At 40.1% G+C, this 23,051-nt stretch overlaps 1 protein-coding gene across 7 annotated transcripts in view; it reads left to right on the top strand.

Moving 5' to 3' along the window:
- ATE1 (arginyltransferase 1) overlaps positions 1–22,594 on the top strand; it is an 85,725-nt gene extending 63,131 nt beyond the window's left edge. For 3 of the 7 annotated variants that reach the window (XM_035137432.2, XM_035137431.2, XM_035137421.2), the window contains exons 11-12: positions 5,765–5,885; positions 16,610–22,592. In XM_035137432.2, the coding sequence (XP_034993323.2) occupies positions 5,765–5,885; positions 16,610–16,788 (300 nt within the window). In that variant the 3' untranslated portion in view covers positions 16,789–22,592. Of the gene's footprint in view, positions 1–5,764; positions 5,886–16,609 lie in introns of those variants that run through there. The other 4 variants (XM_035137427.2, XM_060274793.1, XM_035137422.2 and 1 more) reach the window with 3 other exon arrangements.
- The last annotated feature ends 457 nt before the right edge of the window (positions 22,595–23,051 follow it).

Raw genomic sequence — 23,051 nt, 5'->3', positions numbered from 1 at the left:
CAGAGTTTGTGTGACTGTAGTATGTGTGCCCTCATAAGATTGAGGGCACAAGGAGAAGGGGATGACAGAGGACGAGATGGTTGGACAGTGTTATAGAAGCAACCAACATGAATTTGACGAAACTCCAGGAGGCAGTGGAAGACAGGAGTGCCTGGCGTGCTCTGGTCCATGGAATCACAAAGAGTCGGACACGACTAATCGACTAAACAACAACAGTATGTGTGACTGAGGCACCCTGGCTACCTTTGAAGGCTGCTTAAAAGTCTGTTGGCTCAAATTACAGCTGTTGGACTGTCATCTGGGATTGACTGATGAGAGCAGGTACTTCAAATGGATTTTGCCCCCAAAGTTGATGGGCAGTGCCATTTGAATGGTGTGCATGTGCCACGTCTTGTGATCGGTTATGCAGGTCTTACTTAGCCCCCCCCTTCAATATTTTATTCCAAGTTGGCACCCCTTCTTCCTGGCTATCCTGTGAGAGGATTGGGACAAGAGAAACTGTCAAGCCTGGCACTTAACTGTTGAGGCTCTTACATGTACCACAAAGTTATCATTTAGCATTACATGTAAACAAAGCCACTGAGTTGTTTAAAAAAAATTATTTTATGCATAAAGTTGCAGTGGTGCCTTGTGCAGAATTTTTTTTAAAAGATGATCCTCAGTTTTAAAATATTTAAATAATTATGTAGCTATGCTAATTGTGGTAGGTGGATCTGTTTAACATAGGAGTGCATCTAACGACCAAATCACTTTTGGACTGGATAGTTGGATCATTGTTTCAGCTGCATGCATACAGACTCCCAGCAGATCACAGCTGACGATTTGCCACATATGCACACTAAGCCGTGTGACTTACTGGAGGTGTGTGAAAAAATTTAGGCAGCACTCTCACTAGGAGAGAATGAAAGCTAAAGGAGAAAATGTGCTAAATGACTTTTTGAAAGGCTTCCCAGCCCCCAGTATAAACTCTGAACTGGAAGCAACTTAACAGCTTTTTTTTTTAAAGAGACCTTGCCATTTAAGACATTCAAGATTTTAAAAGCAAGAACTAGAAATATGTCTAGGATGCGCCAAAAAACTAAAGCATGGGGGAATAAAGAGGAAGATGGAATGATGGCCCAGTTTAGCTATTGGGAGGAGCCTATGGGCTTGCATGCTGCTGCTGCTGCTGCTCAGTCTTCCTCTCCTCACCTATAAATTCCCCCTTCTCTGCTCTGGGTAGCAGTAATTGATTGCACTGATTCAGACATAAAAACTGAACCTTTCAAGTTCTCTATGCATGTAGGCATTCCCATGCAGACATCCATACGTAATGCATGAATATTGGCAGCACGACCTCCGGTGCATCACCATTCTATACATAATGTTCTCCTTTATGGAATGCATGCCTGAAGGGGGCTGTCATCTTGGTTGTTTCTGATTCGGCTCTTTTATTATTTTTATTATTCTGTGTGGTGCAGTCTAAACACAGTTTGTGAAAACAGAGTAGCAGAACTCACTTGCAAAGCACTCTCCTGGGGTTGGATAATGCCTATCTCTGTTTATGCAATGAAATCAGGGAGCAAGGGTCTGCTGTAGTACTTCGCTGCTGGGATTCCATTGGTGTTCCCTTTCAAGGAAAAGGCTGAATTTAATAAACGTTTAGGCTGGCTCGTTTTCTCCTCCTCTCTCTCTCTCTGTCTCTCTGACGGCGCTGCCTTTGCCTTAATGCATTGCTGTTGATAATTTGGGGTTATTTTGTTTATGTAATGTTAGGACTCCTCTTCTAAGCAGCTGGCTGGAACCTGAGATGAAGGCTGCCTTAATTCGCTTTTAATAAAAGATCAATGGGTTATTGTGGAAAAATAGAACACAGATGTACACTTTACCTGATAAAAGAATTAAATGTGTGTTTAACCTTTTCTGTTTGTTCTGTGCTACTGGTACTTGACCTCCTTTGTTTTTTTGAAACTATTATCTTTCCTTGGAGCTTTTACTTTTCATATTTGGCTTAGTCTGTGAAAACAAACTGTGCCGATGCTCCTTCATCTCAAATACTCGCCAAATCTCCCAGATTTTCCGAAATATTTAAAAAGTAAATCTTCAGACTTAAGTTTCATTAAAACCTTTGGCCTTGCCTTGGAACAGAAGTCCAGAGATTGGTTTTAGCACAGAAACGTGAACACAAAGCAAGGCAGAGTGAGAATACTTCAATTAAAGAACCTTATGGCAGAGTTGCCAAGCATGCCTCCAGAAGTTTCCAATAAAAAAATACAGCCACGCTTTACATTGGCCTGAATGAATGTCATATGTATGTGTTTAGCTTTCAGTGTATCTTTTACAAAAGGGAACTAGTGACAAGAGAATATGGTTGAATTTATTTTTGGGGTGGGGTTGGGTGCATTGCAGCGCAGGAGCACAGCAGGGGAGAAGAGGGAAATCAAGGGAGCGGAGAAATGAGCACTTTATGCAGCCCTGGTTAAAATATACCTGCCTTACAAAACAAGGATAGGCTAGTGTTACGGTGGGTATTAGGAACCTCTGCACGGTTCCACATTCGGTACTGTACAACCCAAACTACACATTTGTCCAGGGTACTCTTACCTTTTGCCTCAGATAGAAACATTTCCCTCTCTTACTGACTGTGCATCATGAAATGAGAAATAGATAATCTCCATCTATGTGGGCAGCAGGTGTGTTAGTTTGTTCAGTTCGATTCTGCAACAATTAGTATATCATTCTCGTTTTAATGGATATTCTAGTGATATGTTGTTGTTGTTGTTGTTGTTGTTGTTGTTGTTGTATTTTACCCTTCTAAATTGGTTTGGGTTTCCTGGTTAGGTGAAGCTGTAAATAAATCTAATAAACAAAATGAAATACTTAGGATACTTTGAGAGCCATTCAAGATAAGAGCTACTTTATTGTGGTATATCACATGGATAGTGGAATACACAGATTATGCCCAATAACCATGCAGTTGTATTACCGTGACCACTGTTTGGAAGTGTAGTGTTGCATTTTCATTTTGCTGTTGGGGCACGGGGGAACCCAGCTATGTTTATTACTTGTACAGAATGAACGGCTTCCATAGCCAAGTGAGGGATTGGATGTGCCACTGTAAATGTCCGTAACATGGACTCGGGTTTCTAACAGCCATCACATGATGAAGCTGGTGTGAGACTAAGCCCTGATTGGGGAGTACATCTTTGTGATCTCTCATGATGGAGAATGGAAAAAAAAGTAGGCCGACAGCATTTCAAAGCATTTTATCTTTGTTCAAAAGCTTAAGCCTTTACCTGTGGTGTAGGGGACATTGCTTAAATGCAATAATGAAATTTAATTTTGTTAGAAGTACAGTACTTTCATGTATAACTTGATTTTTCTGAAACAAATTAAGGCGAAGGTTTCATAACCCGTGGTTTGAAGTTGCTTGGTTTCAACAAACCATTCAACAAAATTATCCTGTTTGCATTGACAAGCTGCAATTAATAAAAAGCAGAATTCCTCCTTGTGGCCGTGTTGAAGGAGAAGGGGGTGTTTTCCAAAGAGTGCTGCAACTCATTTGCATAACGCCAAACCATGATTTATGCTGCATGTGAAGTGACCAGTGGGTAAAGTTGTCATTGGTCACTTAAATTCAGCCGAGAGCACATTTTTATACCTTAAATAAGCCTTTCTCAACTTTGAATCCCCAGATGCTATTGAACTGCAACTCTCGCCATCCACAGTAAGCATGACCAATAATCAGGGATGGTGAGGTTTGTGCTCTCAACAACATCTGGGGACCAGGTTTTGGGAAGGCTGCCTTAAGAAAAACAGAGTTCTCTGTAGCGGGATAAAAGAGCAGGGAATATGATTCAGTAGTTATCACTCTGTGTGTGTTTGCGTGTAATATGACATTAAGAACTGTTAAAAGGACTTTAATATGTCAGAAATTGAGTATATGTTATATCCAGTGGGGGTGGGATTCGTTTTCTACTTTTTTTCTACCCGTATGTCATATGTGAGATTATTGCTTAATATATTTTTGCAACTCTGTGAAATTATCCAGTTCTGCAAGAAAATAGTAAAGTGTTAACCTGGAGAAGAAAGTAAACAAGATTTGTTTCTGGTATTTAATGCAGTAAAAAATTTAGAAGTTGCATAACTATTACAGCTTCTTAAATATTTATTTTTTGTTCAGTCAGCTCCCCCCCCCCAAAAAAGCAGAGAATAATAAATCCAAACAGTCATTCTTTTAAAAAGCCACATTTCTATTAAATTTACTCAGCTTTATCCACAGAGCTTTAACAGGAGCCAGGAGTCTGTGTATTGTTTCAGAGTGCTTGTACATAGCACTGGGGCAGCAATACATGCATTTTTTTTAAAAAGAAAAAGTTCAATAAAAAAACAGCCTTTTGCATTCCCTGTATAAACTGGTCATCACACAGTCATTTGATTTGTACACTATTCACCTTCTCTAGATTTGGGTGGCTAACCTGACTACAGTACAAAATAAGGGTTCTTCACAAATTGCAGCTCCGAGAATAGGGTAATTTTCAGGATGTTTCCTATAACTCTGAAGTGGTGAGGTGTGTGGCAAACTCATGATTTGAGACAATCATGCACCCTTTGTAGAAATAGTGTATTCATGCACAAAGGTAATGCCCATATTGAAGGCAGGGAGCAATATGTCAAGAAGCTGTAACTTTAAATAAGTGGTTAAACTGCGCAGTGTCAATATGTAAGTAAGAAAACCAGTTTTGATATTCTGGAAGTAATCTAAATTACCCCCCCTCCCCTACATTAAAAAGCATTGCATATTTGTTAGATATTTTCATTGTCATACAAGTGTCCCAAAATCTCTCTGACTTTGTCTTTCTAAAATATTTTTTGTTTCTGTTCCTAGTCCTTTTAGCTAGAAATCAACTAGTTAGAAATTAAGCTAGGTGAACTACAGTGTGACTTATTTGTTCATTCTCAAATTGTTGGCACCCATCTGTCTCGAGAGAGAGAGAGAGAATGGAGTGTGTCTCCGGGGATGAAGTCAAACCGCTGCAGTAGCGGCAACAAAATGACTTCTCTGGGGCTTAAGCCTGGGCAGTGTGTATGGGGGCCCTGGGCCGCCCAGACGACAAGGCCTGCCTCTTGGCCCCACTGATGTAGTCCAAAAGAAAGCAGAATGATATGGTGACACCAGGTTGGTTGCAGGAGTTGCTGGAAGGAGGTATACAAAGCACCATCCAACGATCTTAGTGACTCCGCTCCGGATTTGTATAGGGCTTTACTCCTTGGCATTAACTTTTCCTGAAGATATCCCACAAGGCAGCAGAGGTTTTAGGATGAGAGTTTTCCTTCACCTAGATGAGCTCCCTTCCCAGGATGAAGAGCCCCATCTGCCCCTGTTCTCAAATTACATTTCGGTTAACAGTACAGTACACCAGATTATTCTGTTTGAAGGATTATTGAGCTAGGTGCTCAAAAAGATTAAGCAGTCAGACAAGATTATTTTAATGTGCTTCGTGTATCAATGGTTGTATTCATTCAGGAAAAGAGAAAAAATGCCATTGATTGATTAAATTAATGATATAGCTAAAATGTTAATTGTAAAAGATAAAAGAGTGTGAAGAGATCTCAACCACCAAAGCTGAACAAACATGCCATCTCTGTTTTTTTGGATGGGTTATTTTGTTTAGGATTTTCTATTGCTAACTATAAACTTTATTCTGGACCTAAAAACATGAGTTCCGTTTTGATTTTTGGTTTTTAGTAACATACCACTTATTTCTTCTCCATTTTCTCCTAGGGCCAGTACAGACCATCTGACTTGTTGTGTCCAGAGACATATATCTGGGTACCTACTGAACAGTGTCTGCCTTCTCTTGAGCATTCAAAATATTGTCGCTTCAATCAAGATTTAAAAGCAGGTAGGTATATTATTTACATCTTTTGCGTATACTGTAAGATATTAGACTATAAATCAGGCACCCCCAAACTTGGCCCTCCAGATGTTTTGGGACTACAACTCCCATCATCCCTGGCCACTGGTCCTGTTAGCTAGGGATGATGGGAGTTGTAGTCCCAAACATAGCTGCCAAGTCTTCCGTATTCCCCGGGAAACCCCCATTTTTCCAGCCGTTTCCCGCTGGCAGCCCGGATTTAAAAAAAACAACCCGTAAATCTCCTGGATTCTTACCGGCCCAGGGAGGCTCCTTTTGCGCATGTTTGGAGTCTCTGGACATGTGCAGAAGCTATTTCTGGCGCTGCGGCCATTTTGGAAATGGGCAGAGCATGCGTAGAAGCAACTTCTGCTGCTACTCTGCCCAGTTCCAAAATGGCCGCAGCACGACTTCCGGTGCCGATCCTGGATTTTTCAATCTGCGAGTTGGCACCTATGGTCCCAAAACATCTGGAGGGCCAAGTTTGGCCATGCCTGCTATAAATGATAAACATTTGAATGTACATTGTGTCCCATGGCTAAAGTGACATTGTTAGCATCTTCCATGTATTCATTTACTCGGTAATTTTAATTGGCTAATTCCCACTCTAGTAGATTCCATTTAGTCACTAAATAGTATATAAGAAGTCCCTTTTAAGTCATCCAGCACACTTCAGTGTTCCGTTTCACACATTCACCAGAGACCAGTGTTCAGAAAGTATAGTAGTAGGGAATCCCCACCCCCACAGGAAACACACCAATAAGCTGACTTTTCAATGTAAATGGACTTTGGATGCATTTTTATTCCCCAGTTTGCATGAATGGAGCCTCTACACAATGGGGATTTTTGTGTATGAAATATGCTTCTTCCCTGCCACCATTGCACTGTTCCTGATGAACATTTGAACAATCTCATAGTACTTTCAATACAATACCACCTAACGTGTAGTGATGGCTATGAAAGGCCATACTTGCACCCAAAAATGTGCTCTTGATATGTTGTTTTGATGTCATCCTAGACACTGTTCTTCAGACAAAACCTTTAATGTCTGTGTCGATCATGGTACTGTGTTCTATATTATTTTGCTGTAAAAACAAATAAATGTAAACATGAAAACACATGTTTGACTCTGAATAACATTAGTATCCAGAAAAATATGAATATGCTACACTTCCTGCCGTCAAACCAAAGTGTTGTTTATCATGAAATCTGGGTTGAGTGACACCATGTATAGTGAGCACCCATCATGCTTCAATTGATATGTAAAATCTGGGTCTATTGTGAAGTGAAAACTTTTTTAGCATTACAGAACTTGAGAGAGAAGTTTGAAAGGTATTACAAATTGAAAAATGAAGTGAATGGGTTCAAGGTAGGCAATTTTTCAAGTTGCCCTTGCCTAAGAAAGAGAAGAAAAGTTGTGCTGTTTTAATAGATGTGCTTGAAAAAAACTGGGAGTATGAGTGAACTGGTGCCCAAGATGGCAGCATTATAATATAAGAAGGGAGGCAACAACATTAGGTAAAGAATCTTAAGTCTCGTATGTATGCCACTATGAAATGATAAACTATAAAAATCTGCATCTTTGTCTATCCTGGGTACATCAGCCCAGACACGATCTGAATTCAGACTTGTGTCCTGTGGTTTAAGGAAATTAAAACATAGCTACATGCTGAACAGCAGAAGGCCTGCTGTGAGCTACAGTCATTTGAGGTTTGGGTAGCTGCTTTCTTGAAGGAAGCAGTGCTCCATTCCAGGGCCGGTTTCCTGCAGAACACTTCCTTACAGTTGTCAGTAAAATAAGTCCTTTAATTAAAATACAGTGAGTATAAACATCAGGCTAGATAGACAATGGTATGCTCTGTTTCACATGAAATGACTTTCCATAACAAGACCTGTAGGTATCATACTGTACTAGTTCATAATTGCAGCCAATTCTGATGTCGTTCTGGTGCTTTCTAAAAACTCAGTTATTTATTCAGGCCTTTGCTGACTGTTACTGCTTTGAGACGTTTCTTGGAAACATTTCATAAATGAAATGAAATAAATAACGATATCAGTTGATTGCATTCATTCATTTTGTGGTTGTCCAGGCCTATCGACTGCTGCTTTGTTTTATTATGTAACATTAATGTATTTTTAACATACGATTGATTTTCTTTCATTATAGTTACAACTGATGAATATCCCATTCCTTTAATAGATTTAAGCTTCTTATCCCCAAAATTTAGAAAACATATTTTAAACTACTAACTAAAGAGTGTTAGGGAGAAGAAGTGAATCTCAAAGGAAGGGAAACAATTACTCAGAATTGAGTTTACTGAAAGTGTTCTGGTGTTGCCAATATATAAAGCGGCCATACTTACAGCATAATCCTGACCATGTCAGACCAATATTTGTTGAAGCTTCTTCATGCTGGTGTTGTGTGTTTCTGCTGTGGAGGTTCGCCATGCAGTTGAAATTACTCTCCTTTGTAAGGATAATATAAAGGTTATGATGCGCCAGATGCGCCCCAAAAATATTTCAGGGACATTCAAGAGTTGGGTGTTTCAGATTCCTTTGTGTCATGTAGATGGACCATTCTTTCTATGCAAGTTCCCAAAATAGAAAATTTATAGTGGCTGATTCCTACCAATAAAATTCGTAGAACAATAGGATTAAGGTCTTTTTCTCAACTCTGTTCGTGTTATAACATTTTTGCTGTGAAGAAGAGGCATGTGATCTCTGTTGAGTCAAATTCAGTTTTGAGAACTGCAAAAGTAAACCAAGCATCTGTGATAATATCTTGTAGGCAGAGAAACTGCCCAATAATCTTACAAAAACCTCTGGAAGAGCATGACATTGTGAATGGATTAATGGAATTTATTTACCCAAAAAATTAAACATATACAACCTTATTCTACATAATTAAAAAACTAATCTTTATTTCATGATGGAACAACCTTTGGATGGTAATATATTTTCCTCAAAAAGCATTTTATTTTAAAAAATCCGATTTAAATAAAAAAAAATCGATTTAAATAAAAAAAATCTGATTTAAATAAAAAAAATCCGATTTTTTTATTTTTTTTAATAAAATCATTGATTTTTATCCACCCTGTTTTGGATTATGGTGCTGGAGGAGACTCTTGAGAGTCCCATGGACTGCAAGAAGATCAAACCTATTCATTCTGAAGGAAATCAGCCCTGAGTGCTCACTGGAAGGACAGATCCTGAAGCTGAGGCTCCAATATTTCGGCCAACTCATGAGGAGAGAAGACTCCCTGGAAAAGACCCTGATGTTGGGAAAGATTGAGGGCACAAGGAGAAGGGGACGGCAGAGGACGAGATGGTTGGACAGTGTTCTCGAAGCTACGAACATGAGTTTGACCAAACTGTGAGAGGCAGTGGAAGACAGGAGTGCCTGGTGTGCTCTGGTCCATGGGGTCACAAAGAGTCGGACACAACTAAACAACTTGTTAAGTTAGCAGCAAAGCATCCCTGTTTTTAATGCAGTCTGATAGTAACACTAGTGACTAAAGTTCTAAGTAAGAACTTTTTTTCTGATACTGAAGATATTTTACACACATAACTTTAGTACCGTACATACAGTGGTACCTCTGGTTAAGAACTTAATTCGTTCTGGAGGTCCGTTCTTAACCTGAAACTGTTCTTAACCTGAAGCACCACTTTAGTTAATGGGGCCTCCTGCTGCCGCCGCGCTGCCAGAGCAAAGTTCTTAACCTGAGGTACTATTTCTGGGTTAGCGGAGTCTGTAACCTGAAGCTTTTGCAACCTGAAGCATTTCTAACCCGAGGTACCACTGTATTAGCAGTTTCCTTGTAAGGAGTGGGTGGGGAGAGCAAGCCTTTGATTAAAGAAACAAAAGCTATTAAATACATTTATTTTCCCATAGTTACCATGGCTGAGTTTGTAAGATTCTTGCTCCACACTTTTCAGAGGGGAAGGGGTAAACTGCATTGATTATTCCCAGCAACTGCTTCAGTTTATTACATTTTGGAACTTGCATCTGTTTTTAATTAACTTTATAAACACTTGAAGGCAACTGAAGTTCATAATCCAGCATGATCCTTGATCATAAAGTATGTTTAAACAGTAGAGATAGTGCTAATGAGCTGTATCCAAACAAATTTGTCAACTCCACTTCTAGCATGAGAAGGGAAATGCTAATAGGTGGATGAAATTTTGAATCACTGACCTTGTTAAACAATTCTAGTTATGCTGCATTTACTAGAGAGAAGAGAACGCCATTATCTGAACCTGTTTGTTCTCCAAGCACAAATGTTAAATCCTGCTAAAATCTGCTCTCCTATAAATGAAATTTGGGTGGTGGTGAGGGGTGTAAGGTGGTTGTAACTTAATAAGATCTCAAATTCCTAGCAGCTCCTCTTTCTAGATCTATCTTGGAAAAATATCACATGCAAATAAACATCAGTGTAATGTCTTCAATGTGTATGCTTTCTCAGGAATCGCTCCAAAATCATTTCTGGGGAAGCAACAGTGGAAAGGTCTAAAGATCACTTTAAAATTACAGAGCTGTACATTCCACTGGGATGAAAGATGACTGATTTCAACCTAATACGTCTAACGTTTATGCCTGCTTGGGGATAATTCTAAAGTATTCTTGTAGAAGTATAGAATGTTAGAAGTGTCCCGGTGATGCAGATTATGTTTTGGGAAAGGTCTGCTATTTATTTCTATGTTTGGCTGAGTGCAGCATTGGTTTGTTTGTATGGTTGCATTAATTATAGACCAGCTATAACATTCTGAACCAGAGTGATTTGATTTATCAATATGTACTTGATTCCCCCTTTTAAATACATGATTTTTAAGTGCTCTTGGTATTTTTTTCAGATCTAACTTCCCTTTCCTTGGCGAGCCTATTTTGGAGTGCATGGATGAAAGGCCCACTGCTTATATTAGTAGTAAAAACTGCCCATAGAACTTATGACAAACCACTAAGCACCACTGACCACAGCATAATTGAATCCAGCAGCAGTAGGGAGCATGGAAGCCCTATTGCTTTTAAAAATTTTGTAAGGGCAAGGAGAGAGTGATTTGGTCTTAAAGGCCATGAAATCAAACGTGAGGGAGATAAAATTCTGGGACTCTGTCTGGAAACAACTTGAATGATACAAAATTAATTTCTACACCTTGAAAGAGAGAGTGGCAGAGGATGAAACTGAGTGGTTTTCTGAAGAGAAAGGTTCACGGTGCTAAAGGGTTTAATAGTTATGACACAGTCTTATGGGATGCTGCATTGTGGGGTTGGAGGATAGGGAAGAACAGCTTGAGACTTTGTAGCAGGCTAGCCCTCTGCTGACAGAAGAACGACTTCTGGGCACTTGCTGTGGTGCATTTGTGTCTTTTATTGGTGTCAGCAGATTGTTGCGGCTACTCTCGAGTAAAGACGCTCCAGTCCGCTCTGTCTTTCAGAGTTTTATTGTGCATACTATTTACAGTGCAGAGATATCAGAAAACATGACTGCCTAGTCCGATTCAGAACCCGGCAATGGCTGCTTCCGGCTCATTGGCCAGCATAAAAGCCTGGGCACCAAAAAGCGCCTCCCCCTAGCCCTGCGTGTGGGCGCGCGCCTCAATTCAGGCGCCGGAAAGGGCTGCGTTCCTTCTCCCGTCCTCTGGCTGGAGCATTGCAGAGGCTCCGGCACCTCACTGTGCTGCTCTGCCCTTGCCTCTCTGGCCAGCTGGGTCGGTGCCTTGGCTCCGACGCGTCTGAGAGCCCTCTCTCCACCCCGCTCCATTCCTCATTCCCTCCTCCTGACCCGCTGCTAGCGCTGTCACTGGGCGAAGTGCTAGTCAGGATGACAGGGGGAGGGTCCCTGTAAGGAGTCCCCCTGACAATAGGGGTAGTTAGTTAACATTAACCATAGAGAAGGCTGATCGCCGAAGAATGGATGCTTTTGAATTATGGTGCTGGAGGAGACTCTTGAGAGTCCCATGGACTGCTAGAAGATCAAACCTATCCATTCTGAAGGAAATCAGCCCTGAGTGCTCACTGGAAGGACAGATCCTGAAGCTGAGGCTTCAATACTTTGGCCACCTCATGAGAAGAGAAGACTCCCAGGAAAAGACCCTGATGTTGGGAAAGATTGAGGGCACTAGGAGAAGGGGACGACAGAGGACGAGATGGTTGGACAGTGTTCTCGAAGCTACGAACATGAGTTTGACCAAACTGCAGGAGGCAGTGGAAGACACGAGTGCCTGGTGTGCTATGGTCCATGGGGTCACGAAGAGTCAGACACGACTAAACGACTAAACAACAACAACAACAACAACAACAACAACAACAACAACAACAACAACAACAAGTTAACATTGATTTGCCAAGGACATGGTTAAGGAGAGGGCCCGACCAAGCTACAGACTTCCCACCAGCAATTTCTGACAACAGTAGCAAAATAGCTTCAGCCATCCCTGGCTGGGAAAGCCAGAGCAAATATGCCCAACTCAAAAGTAATGGGGATGGGAAGTCAAAGTTCTTTATCAAGCAATTGTTCTTGGCTTCCCAGGCACAGGTTTAATTTGCAGTAACAATACAAAGTCACTACAGATCAGGGAACCTGGGCAGCTAAAAGAATAGGAAGAGAAAATAAAGAGGTATTGTAAGCTTGACTTTGTAGAGCTAAATCCACTGTAAGGTTGCAGGAAAGCTTCTTAGGCCGTCGGAGCAGGAACATGCCACAGTTTCTGGATTCTGCTAAAGCAGGAACATCCCAGAGTTTCTGTATTCTGTCCTGAGTCAAGAAAGCTTCCTAGGAGAAAGTAATTGCATAATATAATGAGTGTTCATTTGGCCAATCTAATAGCAAATAGCCTAATAGCAAAGGCTATTTAGGCTTGAATTCAGTCACATCCTTTCTTCTACTTCGTATTGTTATATCGGAACCGGAAGCCTTTTGGTTTCAAAAATTAAATCTTACTATTTTGGAGAACAGCCTCTTCTCATATGTTTATCTGAAATACAGTGTAATACATTTGCCAACTGAGAACAATAACTTATATGCAGCTGCAGAAGGAAGCGGGGCCATGTCTTTGGAATAGTACACATGTAGCAGACCTCTCTCCACATCAGTTGTGAGATCACTTTCAAAATGGTGACATATCTTTGATTGGCAACTAGTTCTTACAGTATGACATGTATTATAAAATATTTCATTATATATTTACTATCATGCCTCGTGTGTGTTTTCTTAGAAGAGCAGGAGATGCAAATTTTTAATATTGATCCTGGTAAAATAGAATAGAAATGTTGGTTTAAATCTTGTTCAGTTGAAAGACGTATCTTGCTCATATGTCATATTTTGCCTTCTTTAAACAGCAGCAGATCCTGTTTGGTTTTTATGCTTTCTTTAATCCAGTCAAAGCCATCCTGCTTTTAAGGGTTAAAATGAATAAAGTGAATGCTTTTCTCCTGTGATTGACTTTTGGCACTGGAACAATAGCCAGCTTCAAACTGAGTAAATTACTTGTGCTGTTGTGGTGACAGAGGTACTTACTTACATCTTTTAAGTTTTTACAAAGGGTATCTGAGATTGCTTTAGTGTTGTCTAAAAGCTACACTGTAAAGGCTCTTTTTGACAGACAGCATAAATCATACTTTGATAAGTAGTTTTTTATTGCAGAGTTTTGATCACACAGTTTATTCCTAAATTTACATTTATGTGGAGTAGAATCATAAAAGACTGGAGCTAGAAAACTATCTCAAAGATTCCTAATCAATTTATTACTTACCCTTTTAAGTACTGAACTGGATTTGTTAAAACACGTGTGTGTGTGTGTGGTGTGTGTGTGTGTGTGACACACACACACACACACACACACACACACACACATGAAAAACATATTTTAACTTTTAGGACCAACCAAAAAGCCATAAAATAGCAAGTGAGCTGGGACCGGTGCTTAACATTCAACATCATGAAGAAACAATAGTGTCTTGTGGCACCTTAAAAAACAACACATATAGCCTTTATTTTGGCTTCAGCTTTTGTGCACCATCCACTCCAGTGCCAGTAATGGCCATGCACAAAAAACAGTTGTTGATAACACGTACATCCTGCCAATAGTAAGCAATTAACACACAAAGTGTGATAAAAATCCAGTGTGCTGTAAGTGATAGCACTTAAGTTCAGTTAAAGTATCCATTTAAGTTGAGATATGTTTCCATTTCAGAATGTCTGCAGATGGGGAAAAAATGTTCCATTTGGAGCATTTCAGTTTGAATCTAACCCACTTTCTCCAAACAGACTGCCTATAATTGCCAATCAGTAAATAATTGCCAATCAGCAGTTAACAGGGAGCTCCTTTGAAGGCTTGCTTCCAGTGCCTGATCAGCTCATTGGCACCGAAAACGTGTCTTTGAACTTTTAACAGGTGTCAATCACCTGACATCATTACGACAGGTCCTGCCTACCTGTCAAAGGTCAATCACAAAAAAAAACTGTGCAGAAGATTTTAGAGGCTTCATTTATTTGCAGAATTATGCCCAGAATCCGAATAGAGACAAAACTGCGATTTGGCTGGCAAAGGAAAAATCTTGGTTTGATAGTTTATGATGCTTATTATGTTTATTTATACTATAGCTAAGATGGTTCTCATTCCAGCACATGATTTATATCTTGCTTCGAGAAGGAAATGTGTGCATACCTTCCATGTTCAACTAGTGGCACAGAACTGAAGCCAGCCATGGAGAACGTAGGCAAGTAAAACAAGGTGGATGTACGGCAACATCCACTTCAGGAAATATGCAATGTAAGGCAGAAAGGAATGTCCCTCCAGTATCAGGTTTCAGTGTTCAATAAAACGAATTAGATTTAAAAGTAATGAGCAGTCCTGAAATAAAGTCTCCGTGTGGGTGTTTGTTTAAAGATGCAGGTTGGCGCCAGAACTGTTCAGGTTACAACTAATATTTTGCCTAAAGGTGTTGTAAATATAAGTCTTCCGTTTCCTTTTAAGAAGTTAAAAACTCGCTTTATGTTTATGTCCTAATCTGGAGCTGAACCTGAACGTGTTTTCCTTTGCAAATGTCACCAATGAGAGTGTAGAACCGGAAGCAGAAGAACAAAAAAAAGTAAAACCCTGACAGAGCACTGGAGAAATATTGGCTATACTTCAGAAGGCTTAATGGATTTCAGAAAGCTATGAACAAGACAAATCAGCATTTGCGACTGCAGTTGTATGTGAAACAAGTGCCAGCCATTATTAATGAAGAAGTGAATTGCAGCATGGTGGTTCTAGACAAAATGAATAGATATTGGTCAGTGATGCAGTGTTTAACATATAGATATCAACACTGAAGCAGTTAGGGTGAAAATGATCATAAGCAGAAACTATCTTCAGGTGTTGTTGAAGGAGTAGGTGATGTCAGCATTTTTTAAAATCTGAACTCTTCATACTGACAAATGCAGCTTTGTGCTAATGTCAGAACTTTTACTACACAATAATGCAGCCATTTCCAGGAAAATTATTGCGTGGTAACTTTTACATACGTGAGCTACTTGATCATTCTCTGAAATTTAGCTTGAGCAAGAATTGTCTCATTACACGCGCTAAAGCCTTTTTTGGTCATCTGCACACTATCCTTTGCTTTTTCCTGTAGGACTAATTGCAGTCATCAACAGATTTACCATACCCATTGAGTCAATCACCCATCTCCTACTACCCTTCTGAGGAAAAACCCCACCCTACCCCACCCTCCCACTATATATAAGGGTCTGGTGACTTCTATTTCAGTGTATCTGGAGAAGTGTGTTTGCACACGAAAGCTTATACCCAGAACAAACTTAGTTGGTCTCTAAGGTGCTACTAGACAATTTTTATTTATTTATTTTTTATTTGGACTGTGTCAGACCAACACAGCTACCTACCTGGATCTGGAACAGAATTAGTTCCTTTCTGGAGGGGGTAAGAGAGTTACTTCAGTTAAAATGCTGTGACCCTAGTGTAGGTTTTCAACCAACGTTAAAATAATACTGGCTTTAAATGTTAAGTTTTTATGTGTCCTGGAAACAGCATGTAGACAACACTCAGGTGAGCTTATTTTTCATGTAATGCATTTAGAGTAGACATTTTTATGACTCTCAGGTCTTCCTGTGTACCGTAAGCTTATAACAATAAATCTTTTCTATTGTAGTTTTGAACGAATTCACAAAGATCATGTAGTATTGTAGCAGCCATATATTCTTCCCCAAACCATCTCACCCAGATACCAAACATGGCAAATTAAAAACAAAAACAAAAGTGATTTTGGATGACTTGCATATAAAAACTGATTTTAATTTCCAGCTGCCATTTAAATCTAACATAGTTTGCCTGCTGCTTGGTAGGAGCAGTGAACAAATAGAGTCTCTCTGATACCTGGATTCTTGTACATGCACAAAACCTAGATAGGCAGAGGAACCTGAGGTGTATTTTGTAGGAATCCTAGTGTGATAACACAACTGATGACATTCATTCTTGATTTCTGAAGAGCAACCAAAATCCACACACCTCTTTCATCTTCAAGTGGAACTTGGTCGGTTCCTTTAAATTTTCACCTAATGATACGCTTTCTAAAAACAACGCTGTTGTCTTGTATCACCATATCAGTACCTAAATGTAAGGTCTTGTGCATTTTGATATTACTTCATTTGTCAACAAATGCTTCCTGTTCATCTGGCCGCTGCGTTAATACGCCCGTATTTCTTTTCTTACAGTTGATGAAGGGAATGTGAAGGAATTGGGTCAGGTTCGGATTCTGCATAAGAGAACAGCCATGCGTTACAGTGTGTACAAGAGAAGGAGGAAGGGGCCAAGCGATGAAGAAAGTGTTCAACAATATGCAACTCTAGTGGGGCAGACGTGTGCAGAGCGAATGTTGCTCTTCAGAAGCTGAGGTGTCAATTCTTGAGATTGTATGCCCCTGCAGCTTGGTGTTGATATGCCTTTGAAAATGGAGGCACTTTATATGAATGAATACACTGGCTTATCTTAAAAGAAAATACCATTTTTTTCACCTTTCTGCCAAGGGTCTGGCAGAATATAACAAGGCCCTTTGTTTTATTTTGCTATCATGATCCCTTCCTTGCATTCGGAGAAGTGTGCATGGTGTGAAGTACATAAATGGTCTGAACACAATTTTTCCTGTAGGGCTTTGTAGTTTCCTCTTAGGGAGAATATTTGAAGTCACTTGGGTGCTGACATGTATCAAAGCTATGGGGAAATATGTGTAAGTTCCACAAATGGGAGGCTAAAATGTGCAGTTGCATGCTACTCTGTTCCAGAACACAGTTGAACTATGGTGCTTGGAATTAAGCCTGTTTCTGTCCCAGTGAATCCAATAGCAAAAACCAGTTTATTCTGTCTTGTGGACTTTATATAATCTGTACTATATGACATACAAAGCCATCTAACGTAAACCTATGCACTGTAGCTTTAGAGAGTCACTGCAATTTTTAATTTTTTGCTTTAAAGAATGTGTAGTAGTCTTTAAATACCAAGAAACATGGAGGTTTGGTTTTTTGTAATTAAATGGTTACTCGGGAAAATATTGGAATTGAAGCCAAGGTTAGGTTTGTGGTCAAATTACCAAAGTGATTATATAAAGCAGCAGGTTGATGTTGTACCTTGATGTACATCCCACTTTTTTGTATTTGTAATGCCTATTTGTGTTCATTGCAAAATTCTAGAATTCCATTTCTATATATATTAAAAAATCTCATTAAAAATGCTTTTTTAAAATCTTCAAAACACTGAACTGTCCCTACTACTGCCATTTTGGTTGTATATCCAGCACTGTTGCTCTCACTCATACTTAGGTTCTTTGTTTTATTAAAATTGTAAAGTACACAGTTGTAAATGTGAACATATGCTTTTAATTGGATTAGGAACCTAATTTTCATAGCAATCCTTTTATCAATTTCTGTATCCATGTCTGATAGAACAGGCTATAAGAAGTCAGCAGTGCATCTGAAATTTACTTATGTTGCTGATTAAACAATATTTGGTATGACTTGCAGACTCAAGAGATGCCATTCCTGTTTGTTGCAATGAGCATCTGCTTTGCTAAAGAGGTTGTTGGGGTTACCAGTTTGGGAGTAATAAAAGTGAAGATCAGTTGAAGAAAGGAGGAAGGAACTGGAATCAATCTCCTCCTCCCAGAAAATCGTTTGCATGAGTGGGGGTAGCCAATGTGGTGCTCCCCAGGTGTCAAAACTTCAGACCCCAAAAACTGTGTTAACAAACCCACAACATTCAAAGACTGTGGTGTGATAAGGTACATGTGGTGATGGGTAGTCTCTTCATGCCCCCCCTTTATAACTTCCATATTTAAACTTTTGGCCAATGAGCATGATTAAAAAAACCTGACAGGGTAGAATTGCCTATTTGTAGATTTTAACAAAGCGTACTGAGTTGAATTCAGCTAGCTAGGTTATACTCAGGGTAAACCCATTGGAATAAATGGGTGTGTCTAATTTAGATCTATTAATTTCAGTGGGCCTACTCTAATTTAGTTGGGCACAAAGTCATCTAGTGACCTTTATATTTGAGTCAGGGTTTGAACCCTGGTCTCCCTGGTCCTAGTCCAACTCTCTAGCCACTTAAGTATCTACAAATATATCAATTTCCATCCTCTACCATTTGATTGGCTATAAAACACTAAAACCCAGTGCAATTGAATAGACCAGAGCTTTCCAAACTGTCGGCTGCAGTGTGTAGGTGTGGCCTGTGAATACTCCCCATACTCCTCCTGGGGCTAGAAAAGGGTTTAACCTCCGGTTTGCTAGTAAAACTGAAATACCGTGTCGCAAAATGGTGCATGTCTAAAAAGCGTGTCTCCAAAATGAAAAGTTTGGAAAGCTCTGGAGTAGACACGTTAATGACACTTGTTTGGCAGCTGTTTGAGTGGCATATGTCTGGTTTCAGGGTAAACTCAATTCCGTTTCGCATTCATGACCTTTGAGTTAAATGTCAGACCATTTTCACTGGTTCTTACCACTCTTCAATCTTTCACAAAAGCGCTCCCCCAAAGAATTCCTACCCATTTAGCCATAGGGCAGGCATCCCCAAACTTCGGTCCTCCAGATGTTTTGGACTACAATTCCCATCTTCCCCAACCACTGGTCCTGTTAGCTAGGGATCATGGGAGTTGTAGGCCAAAACATCTGGAGGGCCGCAGTTTGGGGATGCCTGCCATAGGGCATTGCGGACCTTGAAGATGGATAAATTAACTTTTAAAGAAATTATTATAGGCATTTTTAAAATGCAGTTGCTTTTTCAGCAGGATATCTTAATGGTCCCTACACTGTGATTTGTAAGCGGATCATCATAAATCGCAAAGAAATCTGGACGACAGAGCACCATAGCTGCCAAGTTATCCCTTTTTTACAGGGATTTTCCCTTATGCTGAATAGGCTTCCTCGCGAGAAAAGGGAAAACTGGGCAGCTATGCAGAGCACAACGCTTCAGACATTCAAAATGAGCAGTAAATGAAACAAATGCCCCCTCTGACCCAAAATATGGAGATCTAAGCTTAACTATGAAGCCAGACTTCTCTGTTGCAGTCGTCTCAGTCCACTTTATCTGTTATTGCCAGTGTCATGTGGTTGCCCCCTGCCATTCTTCCTAGCATGTATCTTTTCTGCCCATGTAGGGTAGTTTACGGAGATAGTGTTGTATAGGTCTTCCATCACATAGGAAGTGCTAGCTTTTGCTTGCATTGTGTTGTGGATTTCGTTTACGTTGACATCGCAAGCTGTTTGTTTTCCGGATTGATGTAAACAATACCTGATTTATTTAAAATGGAAACGGAAATGGACAACATTCATTAAGCCTGCATGATGATTTCCTTTAGTTAAAGGATTTATGAATACAACCTATGTGTAATTGTGTTCCTGATATTTTTCATTTTTGCCTCATTTCCTCTGAATGTATGAGGACTCTTAATAGCTATAATCTCCTTTAATTATGTGTTTCTGTCCCTTAGGACAATAACTGTCTTCAAGAAAGAAGTTGTTTGATGAATCAGTACATTTTTAAAAAGAGTTCATTTTGTTCTGCATACACCTCGATTTTCTGGGCTTCATCTATGGCACAGGAACCTGTTTTAAGGCAAAAGATTCATCCCTAAATTAAGTGCCTTACATAATTGCTATCATCCTCATCCTCTCATATTTTATTTTTAAAGTGCCTACGATTGTGTGGTAGCATCCAATAAAATTTAAAACTTGTTTTCCTGCCCTGAAGCTCACAATCTAAGATCAGATAATACACAGAAAGAAGGGTGATATTTTTGAATGCACAAAGGGGAAGAAAAACAAAGGAAATGCAGAGAGATGGAGTCAGAACCAAGTACTTGAAATAACGTCAGAGTCTACATATAGAAATAAATGCAGCTGTAGTCTTAGGCCCATTTACCCAGGAGTAAGTCCCATTGAACTCAATGGTGCTGGCCTCTGAGCAAGAATGTTGGCAGTACAAATTAAATATTTTTTTCTAAAATTCAAGGAGAGCGGTATATTAAGATTGTCTCTAAAGAGGTATATTTACGTATTGGAACAGAAGAATAAATTATGACTATTTTTTTTCCTAATTGGAAAGAGGATTTTAATACCTCATTTTTCACACTTTCTGTTTCTGTAATATCTTCTTATCCTTTGGGTGTGGGAGAGAGATGACCCTGTTCCTTGAATTATTTTTATACACCATCTAGCACGTCTGTATTTAAGGAAGACACAAATGTGGTCTTAACTGAAGGCAGTGTGTCCCTGAATGCCTATATGCTACAATAACTGCAAGGGAATGCTATTGTAGTAATCAAGTCAATCGGAACACTTTGTAAAGCACTGAAACCAGAAATGATCAGTCCTGTTGCTTTTACATAAATTGTGCTTCTCCATCAGACAAAATAAAATAAAATTACAGGCTATGTGGGTGTGCCACCAGGGGGCATGTTAAAGCTTGCAAATCGCATACAGTTCGTTGGTAATAAGCTTTTTGTCATTTCAACAATGTCCTTACTGTTCCAGTTCTGCCTTTCCCCTTGCTTCTCTTTGAATGCTTTCATCCCAAATCCTGATGCAGAAGCTCAATCGCTACACTATATTAAGCTGCGGGAGTTGAAAGTAATTGTCGTGTTTTTAAAAAGTACTTTATATGAAATATGCCTTTTGTATGCTACAATGGATGCAATAAAGAGTCACAAAGACAGCGCTGAGTAAGCCGTTTTAGTGTCTTCAGCTTATTGGTTCACTTCCGTGACTCTTCAGGTTGTGATCCAAAGAAATGGCATATACTGGAGGTGAATTCAGCTTTCTTTGCAACGGTCCTCACTGGCCACAGGCAAGTGACTGTTCAGTTTTAAAAGTGGCTTGTTGAACTATGAGAATGGCTGTGCCAGTGACTTCAGAGACACTCCAAAGGATGTGTCTTGCATGCAGAGTACTCATGGTTTCAAACTGGAAGAGGGCAGCTTGAAACCTAAAGTTGTGTTCCTGGCTGGGAGGTAGATACCAGTCTTAGCCTCCCCAAACCTTTTCTGCTCCATCTGGTAAGGGAGCAGCAGCTTTGGCCAGCTGATGGTGAAGAGCAAGAAATTTGCCACAGCTGTAGCTGGTTAGCAAGGGTGACTGAAGCCTGTTTGGAGGCTGCCTTCAATGGGTTGTTGGCAGCAGGTTTTCAGCAGTGGGGCAGCCATGAAGAGAAAGAGAACCCCTTTGGGGTGTGACAAGAAAGAGGACACTCCCTTTGGTTTGGAGCAGTTGGGGAGAGAGGTGAGTTAATTTATATTCCAAGTGATAGACTGGTAGAGAGCTACATCTGTGGTAAAAGCGTGAATGCAGCTCACAAACACACACCCAGGGTGTCTAGTGGGTATTTTTGTGATTTTACTATTTTAGATTGTTTGGATTGATTGGATTGATTGTACTTTTACTGTAGCAGTCTCCTGTATTAATCTGATAGTCACTGGGTTTTTTATGGGGTGGGGGTGGGGGTTGCCCCCAAAGCAGTCTACAAATAAACCATAACATAACACAACACAACCTCTCAATGTCTGCATGTTGAGCACAGTTTTCTGCAAGGAAACACCCCATGCACAAATACGGTAGCTGCTTGTATTTTATAGGGGCTTCATGTGATCATGATGCCCAATGAGGCACAGTTCCTGGCTGCACGAAACCCCTGTGGCATATGCACAAGCAAGTGACTACGAACAGGAGTGCCTTTACTGAAAACAATGCTCAACACGTAGCCGTTGAAAGCCTTGGGCCTTGAGGCTTGCTTGAATCACAGAACTGGGAGGGACCATGAGGATCAACTAGTCCAGCCCCCCTGCAATGCAGGATTCTTTCACCTAATGTGGGGCTTGACCTCACAACCCTGAAATTAAGTCTCATGCTCTACCGACTGAGCTATCCCTCAGGAGTAAGATCAGAGCCCCACTCCAGCTTGAAACCATGTGTGTCCTGTGTGTGAGAGTAATGGCTCTTTAATACCTTTTTAGTGTGAGTTGATGCTTAAGTGACCATTAGGAAACCAGGATAGCTTAGGAATAATCACTTTTAAATGACTACTCCTTAGCTTTTTTCTCATTTGAGGCAGGGGAAGCAAGCAAAAGGACCGTATCATGGAATAAAATTGTTCTAATTCTAGAATAAATACCCCTGAGGGTGGAGGCTTCCATTACCAATTTTTTAGGAAGCAATGTAGAGCTACCTTGTACCTTTACAATGAGAAATGATATGAAGATCAAATGTGTTATATATATATATATATATATATATATATATATATATATATATATATATATCTTAGCAGTTTACAATGAAAGTGCTATAGCAGGCATCCCCAAACTTCGGCCCTCCAGATGTTTTGGACTACAGTGGAACCTCGGTTTATGAACACCTCGGTTTACGAACGCTTCAGTATATGAACAGACTTCCGGAACCAATTGTGTTCATAAACCGAGGTACCACTGTACAATTCCCATCTTCCCCAGCCACTGGTCCTGTTAGCAAGGGATCATCGGAGTTGTAGGCCAAAACATCTGGAGGGCCGCAGTTTGGGCATGCCTGTGCTATAGGCATGCACACTGAGAAGACGTCAGATACAAGCCTTACATCCAGGTACTTAATACTAGTTGCTGGGAACCACAGGAGG

This window comes from Zootoca vivipara, chromosome 5 (assembly GCF_963506605.1).
Source record: "Zootoca vivipara chromosome 5, rZooViv1.1, whole genome shotgun sequence".
In the NCBI taxonomy this organism is placed as follows: domain Eukaryota; kingdom Metazoa; phylum Chordata; class Lepidosauria; order Squamata; family Lacertidae; genus Zootoca; species Zootoca vivipara.
Note: the sequence above shows the minus strand (reverse complement) of the source record. Positions and strands in the feature narration are given on the sequence as shown.